The 9,535-nt window shown below is 41.0% G+C and overlaps 1 protein-coding gene across 1 annotated transcript in view; it reads left to right on the top strand.

The window, feature by feature from the left end:
- The window catches only part of tmem94 (transmembrane protein 94), a 115,549-nt gene that overhangs the window by 14,090 nt on the left and 91,924 nt on the right, over positions 1-9,535 (top strand). The window contains 1 exon segment of the mRNA XM_020608888.1: positions 1,748-1,884. Within this exon segment, the coding sequence (XP_020464544.1) occupies positions 1,748-1,884 (137 nt within the window).

Below are 9,535 nucleotides of genomic sequence, written 5' to 3'. Positions count from 1 at the left end.
CCTCTATTTCCTCCTTTGGCCAGCTTATTATGCCAGCAGAGTACCTGATGACAGGCAGGGCGTAGGTGTTAATTGCCCGGACTTTGTTCTTTCCATTCAGCTGACTTCTCAGGACTTGCCTTATTTTCTGCAGGTACTTGGTAGTAGCTGCTTTCCTTGCAGCCTCTTCATGGTTCCCATTTGCCTGTGGGATCCCAAGGTACTTGCAGCTGTCCTCAACATCTGCTATGTTGCCTTCAGGTAGTACAATCCCCTCAGTTCTGACTACCTTCCCTCTCGTTACCGTTCGACCACACTTATCCAGTCCGAATGACATTCCGATGTCCTGGCTGTAGATCCTAGTGGTGTGGATCAGTGAGTCGATGTCTCGTTCACTCCTGGCATACAGCTTGATGTCATCCATATAGAGGAGGTGGCTGATGGTTGCTCCATTCTGTAGTCGGTATCCGTAACCACTCTTGGTGATTATCTGGCTGAGGGGGTTCAGGCCTATGCAGAACAGCAGCGGGGACAGAGCATCTCTTGATGCAACACTTGATGTTGACCTGTGCAGTTGGCTTGAAGTTGGTCTGTAGGGTTGTTTTCCACATTCCCTTTGAGTTCTTGATGAAGGATCATGGTTGCTGTGATGTATGTCAGCTTGTTGGTCTCAGTGATGGTTGTAGTAGGGATTGTTCATAGTGCTGCATTCACATCTTCTAGTAGACTTTCAGAAGACACTTCACTTAGTCTTGGTAACTGGCAACGGAGGTTCCAGGTGTCCCTCTTTGTTGTGATCTTCAATCTCAGGTCAGCTGCTCTTGCATTAAGCCACTCTGGGTTTGTTACTGGGGCTTGGTACCCAGTCTTCTATTGTGGGGGTGATGATACCATATCTTCCCCCCCAACCTGTTTTCCTGGCTCCCCCTTGCTGTAGCATTCTTGTTGTACTTCGTCAATCTGTAGTTTTGATAGCAGGTGCTTCTTGCTAATGTTAGAGCACTGAGCTACTAGTTGTTTTGATGTTAGTCTAGATGTTGGGTTTCGAAGTATCCAGAGGTCCCACATTCTCCGTATGTAACCCCTCTCGCTGGGGTTACTTGTTTAGTAGCATTCCAATAGTTCCCTGTTCTCAGTTCTTGTCCATGAATGTTTTGTTCCAGAAACCCACTTCTCATCAGGTTGCCCTGGTTCCTCAACACCTGACGCAGACCTTGTTGACCCGTGGCAGTGTTTGAGCCGATATGACTTGTTTTTCCAGCTTTCATTACAAGAAAGCCATAGCGATAGATGTAGCAATCCCAAGCGATAGCAACATCAGGAAGAAGGAACACGAGAAGCTCGAGAAATACCAAGGGCTGAAAGAAGAGCTAGAAAAGATGTGGAAGGTGAAGGCACAAGTGGTCCCTGTGGTAATAGGAACATTGGGGGCTGTGACCCCCAAACTGGGAGAGTGGCTCCAACAGATCCTAGGAACAACATCTGAGATCTCTGTCCAGAAGAGTGCAGCCCTAGGGGCAGCTAGGATACTGTGCAGGACCCTCAAGCTCCCAGGCCTCAGGTAGAGGACCCAAGCTTGAAGGAAGGAATAAGACCGCTCTGAAATGGGGCGAGTGGGGAATTTTATATGTACAGTATATAACTGTGTGTGGGTGTGGGTGTGGGTTTTTGTACACACACATACTCTATGTATGTATGATGTAACTTGATGTGCATTTGTTACATAGGTACATGTATATGTGTGCTGTTGTGCTTGTTAACTCTACAGTTCTGGCATAGAGCTGGTGAATGCTGCAGCCCTCCTCTTCCTCTTCCTGCTAAACCTGCTGCTGATCGGACGTCAGGAGAGGCTGAAGAGGAGTGAGATGGTCTGGCGACTCAAGGGCATTATCACACAGCTCAGTGGTGAGTCAGGCTTTTTGACTCACATCTGCTAATAAAGAAAATTTATAGTATTTGAATTTCCTGTACAGCAGGGTGTATTTGTTAGACTTCCCATGGTTATTCATCTGCTTGCAACTTATTTTTGGCAACATTAGCAATGAAACTTGTGGGAACACAGAGTTATGTTTGTTTGCAATTCATCATGACAGGTTCACAACCCATCCCACTTGCTGTGATATAGGACTGATCTCCATGTAATAAATAGCAACAGTTGGAAAGGAAAGTTCTGCTCTTGCTATTATTCCTGTTCTCATATGGGCTGGGTATTATATATGGGCTATATAGTGTGTGTGTGTGTGTGTGTGTGTGTGTGTGTGTGTGTGTGTTTGTGTGTGTATGTAAAGATCATCTCTGTCCAGAAGAGATACTGATACAATAGCAGGCGGGATAGCTCAGTGGGTAACACTATTGACTTTGGTACGGAAAGGCCTTAGGAAGAAGCCGCTGCCTCAAGACAGCCATAACAAAGGCAGAGTACAGTTTGCAGCTGCATTTGGGGAGAAATGTCCTCTGGTCTGATAAAACAAAAATGGAACTGTTTGGCCATAATGACCATCGTTATGTCTGGAACAAAAAGGGGGAGGCTTGCAAGCCGAAGAACACCATTCCAGCTGTGAAGCAAGGGGAGATGCAGTATCATGTTGTGGGAGTGCTTTGCTGCAGGAGGGACTGGGGCACTTCACAAAATAGATGGCATCATGAGGAAGTAAGATGATGTGGGTATATTGAAGAAACATCTCAAGACATCAACCAGGAAGTAGGGCATTTTTATTTCGGGCCGGAATAAAAAAAAACACGCCGAAAATATCACGCGTCTCCCCATCAACGACAAAGCATGTCAGCGGTATGGAAGCATTTTGAAGTTTCAGGTGCGGACACCAAAGTTGCAATATGCAACATTTGTTCTGCGAAAATATCAACTCGACACTTATCTAGGTGAACGACCCATTGCCAGAAGCGACAATCCATTCGACTACTGGCGCTCCAGCAAAGAGTGCTTTCCATTACTTGCATGGGTTGCACGCAGGTATTTATCTGCCCCAAGCACCAGCACAGACAGTGAGAGACTCTTCAGTGCAGCGTCTCATGTGCTGAATGAGAAGAGGAACCGTCTCTCCAGCCAAAAAGCGGAGCAACTTTTGTTCCTAAAGTAAAAACTGTCACATTTGTTGAACTAAACAGCAGTCCAATTTTGCATAGTGCATAGTTGCATTAAAATTTGTGTAGCGCTGCTAGCTACCTAGGCTATGTTTACAGTTTGTTTGGAAGTTCTATTGCTGTTTTTGCACCGTTTTGCATTGTTTTGCACAGCAATTTAAAATGTTTGAATGTTACAAAACTGTTATTGAATGTTACATAAAACTTGAATAATATTATTGTATTGTTTATTGTTAAAAATATTTTAGTTTTTCATTTCAGATTCATCAAATTCAAGTAATTTATTTATGTATATATACATACATACACAATTATAGAGTAAGCGTGTTTTAAAAATTTGAAGTTTTTAAAAAGAAGCCATTTTCGGTTTCGTTTTGGTTTTCGGCCAAGTGCATCCTAAAGTTTCTGTTTCGGCCCAGAGTTTTCATTTTAGTGCATCACTACCAGGAAGTTGGTCTTCCAAACGGACAATGACCCCAAGCATACTTCCAAAGTTGTGGCAAAATGGTTTAAACTCCCCATTGCGTGCTCGTTTTGCTCGCTTCCAGCCATTTAATGTTTAATCTTGGGTACCTCTAGATTAGCAATGCACCCATCATAACTCCAAATAGTCTGTAATTATTTCAGAACGATAAAACCAGAGAGCCTCTTCCTAAAAATGAGAGGACAGATTGTGAATGTGCACTACTCCTGCTGCCAATGTTGTCACAAGTGAACAGCACAACAAACCGCCATGGTATTAATGAATTTGAATTTCTCCTCAATAGATATGTAAACAATGGTATATGTGCCAACGAAAAGAGATGTGTAACACTCTAAACCAGGGGTGTCAAACTCAATCTCACAGGGGGCCAAAACTCAAAGCACACTTTAGGTTGCGGGCTTAACAGGATAAACATTTATTGAACAGACTAAAACCAAACGTAAATATGAATCAAAACAGACAGGATACAATATTATTCCAAAATAAATCAACTTGAACTTAAAATCAGCAACTGTATTTCTGCTAAGGCTTACATTTACACCTGCTTTTTGTCTGGACACAAGACGTCGCACACTTTCATCATGCAGCTCTTTAGAAACTCTCCCTTGTTAAATGGCTATCTCCTCTGCCGCAATAAAACTTGCTTTCACAGCAGCTTCGTTGTGTGATTTCGCTTTGGTGAAAACGTCTGCTGTGATGTCAGAATCCTCTTCAAGTCCTCTATCTTCTGTAGCTTCTGCTCTGCATTCACATTTTTCAGCTGATGTTTTGTCTCGTAGTGCCGTCTTAGGTTATATTCCTTAATTACAGCCATATTAGCTCCACAAATAAGACACATGGGTTTACCGGCAGTGTCAGTAAACATATACTCAGCCTCCCACTGGTTTTGAAAGGTTCTGTTTTCAGAATCAACTGAACTCTTGGCCATTGTTAGAGGCTAGCCTTGACTTGAAATTATGGTTGTATACATCAACAGACGCTTGATTGATCTGACGTAATTGACGCGGGAATGATCGCAGGTAGCCTATCGTTCGGTAAGGCCACTTTTGCGCTGCATTATCAAATCACATTTATTTTTATAGCACTTTAAAACAACATCCAGCTGACCAAAGTACTATACATGGGAAAATAAAATCACAATAAATGACTAAAATAAAGTAAATAAGATCAGTGCAAATAAAAATAAAACGGCACAATAACACACACACATAACATATGTTCAATAAATTAAAATTCAATTAAAGTTTGTTAAAAGGAGTGCATCAAGCCCTACTGTGTATTAAAAGCCAAGCCAAATAAATAAGTTTTAAGCAATGCTTTAAAAGTAATGAGGTCAGTAGCTGACCTAACATTAAAAGGTAGACTATTTCATATTTTAGGGGCTGCAACAGTAAAAGCATGGTCATCCCAGCGTTTATATTTGACACTAGGAACCTCTAGAAGAAACTGGCTTGAAGATCTGAGAGACCTTGTAGGTTTGTGCCAGTGCACTAGTTCGGTGAGGTAAAATGGAGCCAAACCATTAAGAGCCTTAAAAACAAAAATCAATAACTTAAAATCAATTTTAAAATGTACTGGAAGCCAGTGGAGAGAGGCCAGTACCGGGGTTATATGGTCGAATTTCCTAGTACTCGTTAAAAGACGAGCAGCAGCATTTTGCACCATTTGAAGACGAGTGAGGGAGGACTGGTTAACACCATAGTATAGAGCATTGCAATAATCAAGTCTAGAAGTGATAAAAGAACGAATTGCAATCTCAAATTCATTAAAAGAAAGGAATGACTTGACCTTGCTTAACAGCGTCAGGTGGAAGAAGCTAGATTTCACAGCGGAGTTGATCTGCTTGTCAAACTTCAAGTTGCCATCAAACATCACCCCTAGATTTTTTACTGTCGACTTCAGGTGTTGAGCTAGGGGGCCCAGGCCCTGGTTAGAAGCAGCTAGGTTTGCCAGGTCACCAAATAGCATACACTCAGTCTTATTTTTGTTGAGATTCAAAAAGTTAAGCACCAACCATGATTTCAAGTCTGTCAGACAGTCAAACAGCAGCTGTAATGACATTCCTCTTGTTGCCTTTAACGGTAAGTAAATCTGAATGTCATCAGCATAACAAGGAAAAGAAAGGATATATTTACTTAAGACAGATCCTAGTGGGAGCATGTACAAAGAGAACAAAATGGGACCAAGCACAGATCTTTGGGGGACACCACAGGAAAGGATAGCTGAAGATGACGAACAGGTACCAATATTAACAATAAAATGTCTATTTCTGAGATTAGATCTGAACCAGTTAAGAACAGTACCTTGAATTCCTATGCACTGCTCCAAACGAGATAAGAGGATTCCATGCTCCACTGTATTGAAAGTAGCAGTGAGATCTAAAAGCACCAATAAAACTGAATCCCCGGCATCCCTAGCCAACAGGATATCGTTACTGATTTTTAATACTGCAGGCTTAGTACTATGTTTTGATTTAAAGCCAGATTGAAATTGCTCCTCAATGCCATTATCTGTTAAAAAAGACTGAAGTTGTATAAAAACAATCTTCTCCAGAACTTTAGACATAAAAGATAATTTAGACACTGGTCTAAAATTAGAAAACACTAAAGGATCAAGAGTTGGCTTTTTTGACAAGAGGCTGGACAATTGCTCTTTTTAAAAGCATCTGTAACTGAGCCTGTCCCTAAACATAAATTAATCAGAGCTATAAAGCTAGGCCCAACAGAGTCAAAAACATCCTTAAACAGTCTAGCTGGCAAACAATCCAAAGAACAGTGAGATGCTTTCTTGTGGTGAACCAGTTCACATAGCAGAGGTAAGGATACAGGCTCAAACTGATCAAAGACAGCAGAATGCAGAGGAATATCATCTGGGTCGGGATTAGTAGAACTGGAGGACTGCCTAATGCTAGTGATTTTATCAGTAAAATATAGAAGAAAACCCTCACAAACTGCTACAGATGGCTCTCGGGATGAGAAGCAAGGTTACACAGGTTGATAATAATTAATTGTACTAAAGAAGACCTGAGGTTTATGACAATTGCTGGTGACAATGCTGGAAAAGTAGCTCAATGTGGCAGATTTTACAGCCTTCTGATATTCAGAGAGACAATCCCAGAGATAGTGGAGAGAAACATGAAGTTTATCCTTCTTCCATTTGCATTCAGCTTGCCGACATCTTTGTCTAAGTGCCCGAGTAGAATTGTTTAGCCAGGGCACTGTTTGCACCTTGGCTGGTCTGCGTCGAAGAGGGGCGATAAAATCCAATATATCCTGGCAAGTGGTTGTTAATGAACTCAGTAGTTCCTCAGGATTCGTAAGAGGAGTATTCATCTACCAAATACAGACCAGAGTTTTTAAAATGAATAGAAAACTCTCCTGCTGTAGAGGAAGTGTTAGTATGTCTAAAAGCAGCAGGATACTCAGCCTCCCACTGGTTTTGAAAGGTTCTGTTTTCAGAATCAACTGAACTCTTGGCCATTGTTAGAGGCTAGCCTTGACTTGAAATTATGGTTGTATACATCAACAGACGCTTGATTGATCTGACGTAATTGACGCGGGAATGATCGCAGGTAGCCTATCGTTCGGTAAGGCCACTTTTGCTCTGCATTATCAAATCACATTTATTTTTATAGCACTTTAAAACAACATCCAGCTGACCAAAGTACTATACATGGGAAAATAAAATCACAATAAATGACTAAAATAAAGTAAATAAGATCAGTGCAAATAAAAATAAAACGGCACAATAACACACACACATAACATATGTTCAATAAATTAAAATTCAATTAAAGTTTGTTAAAAGGAGTGCATCAAGCCCTACTGTGTATTAAAAGCCAAGCCAAATAAATAAGTTTTAAGCAATGCTTTAAAAGTAATGAGGTCAGTAGCTGACCTAACATTAAAAGGTAGACTATTTCATATTTTAGGGGCTGCAACAGTAAAAGCATGGTCATCCCAGCGTTTATATTTGACACTAGGAACCTCTAGAAGAAACTGGCTTGAAGATCTGAGAGACCTTGTAGGTTTGTGCCAGTGCACTAGTTCGGTGAGGTAAAATGGAGCCAAACCATTAAGAGCCTTAAAAACAAAAATCAATAACTTAAAATCAATTTTAAAATGTACTGGAAGCCAGTGGAGAGAGGCCAGTACCGGGGTTATATGGTCGAATTTCCTAGTACTCGTTAAAAGACGAGCAGCAGCATTTTGCACCATTTGAAGACGAGTGAGGGAGGACTGGTTAACACCATAGTATAGAGCATTGCAATAATCAAGTCTAGAAGTGATAAAAGAACGAATTGCAATCTCAAATTCATTAAAAGAAAGGAATGACTTGACCTTGCTTAACAGCGTCAGGTGGAAGAAGCTAGATTTCACAGCGGAGTTGATCTGCTTGTCAAACTTCAAGTTGCCATCAAACATCACCCCTAGATTTTTTACTGTCGACTTCAGGTGTTGAGCTAGGGGGCCCAGGCCCTGGTTAGAAGCAGCTAGGTTTGCCAGGTCACCAAATAGCATACACTCAGTCTTATTTTTGTTGAGATTCAAAAAGTTAAGCACCAACCATGATTTCAAGTCTGTCAGACAGTCAAACAGCAGCTGTAATGACATTCCTCTTGTTGCCTTTAACGGTAAGTAAATCTGAATGTCATCAGCATAACAAGGAAAAGAAAGGATATATTTACTTAAGACAGATCCTAGTGGGAGCATGTACAAAGAGAACAAAATGGGACCAAGCACAGATCTTTGGGGGACACCACAGGAAAGGATAGCTGAAGATGACGAACAGGTACCAATATTAACAATAAAATGTCTATTTCTGAGATTAGATCTGAACCAGTTAAGAACAGTACCTTGAATTCCTATGCACTGCTCCAAACGAGATAAGAGGATTCCATGCTCCACTGTATTGAAAGTAGCAGTGAGATCTAAAAGCACCAATAAAACTGAATCCCCGGCATCCCTAGCCAACAGGATATCGTTACTGATTTTTAATACTGCAGGCTTAGTACTATGTTTTGATTTAAAGCCAGATTGAAATTGCTCCTCAATGCCATTATCTGTTAAAAAAGACTGAAGTTGTATAAAAACAATCTTCTCCAGAACTTTAGACATAAAAGATAATTTAGACACTGGTCTAAAATTAGAAAACACTAAAGGATCAAGAGTTGGCTTTTTTGACAAGAGGCTGGACAATTGCTCTTTTTAAAAGCATCTGTAACTGAGCCTGTCCCTAAACATAAATTAATCAGAGCTATAAAGCTAGGCCCAACAGAGTCAAAAACATCCTTAAACAGTCTAGCTGGCAAACAATCCAAAGAACAGTGAGATGCTTTCTTGTGGTGAACCAGTTCACATAGCAGAGGTAAGGATACAGGCTCAAACTGATCAAAGACAGCAGAATGCAGAGGAATATCATCTGGGTCGGGATTAGTAGAACTGGAGGACTGCCTAATGCTAGTGATTTTATCAGTAAAATATAGAAGAAAACCCTCACAAACTGCTACAGATGGCTCTCGGGATGAGAAGCAAGGTTACACAGGTTGATAATAATTAATTGTACTAAAGAAGACCTGAGGTTTATGACAATTGCTGGTGACAATGCTGGAAAAGTAGCTCAATGTGGCAGATTTTACAGCCTTCTGATATTCAGAGAGACAATCCCAGAGATAGTGGAGAGAAACATGAAGTTTATCCTTCTTCCATTTGCATTCAGCTTGCCGACATCTTTGTCTAAGTGCCCGAGTAGAATTGTTTAGCCAGGGCACTGTTTGCACCTTGGCTGGTCTGCGTCGAAGAGGGGCGATAAAATCCAATATATCCTGGCAAGTGGTTGTTAATGAACTCAGTAGTTCCTCAGGATTCGTAAGAGGAGTATTCATCTACCAAATACAGACCAGAGTTTTTAAAATGAATAGAAAACTCTCCTGCTGTAGAGGAAGTGTTAGTATGTCTAAAAGCAGCAGGA

This window comes from Monopterus albus, unplaced genomic scaffold (genome assembly GCF_001952655.1).
Source record: "Monopterus albus unplaced genomic scaffold, M_albus_1.0 scaffold96.1, whole genome shotgun sequence".
NCBI lineage: Eukaryota > Metazoa > Chordata > Actinopteri > Synbranchiformes > Synbranchidae > Monopterus > Monopterus albus.
This window is presented reverse-complemented; position numbering and strand designations above follow the sequence as displayed.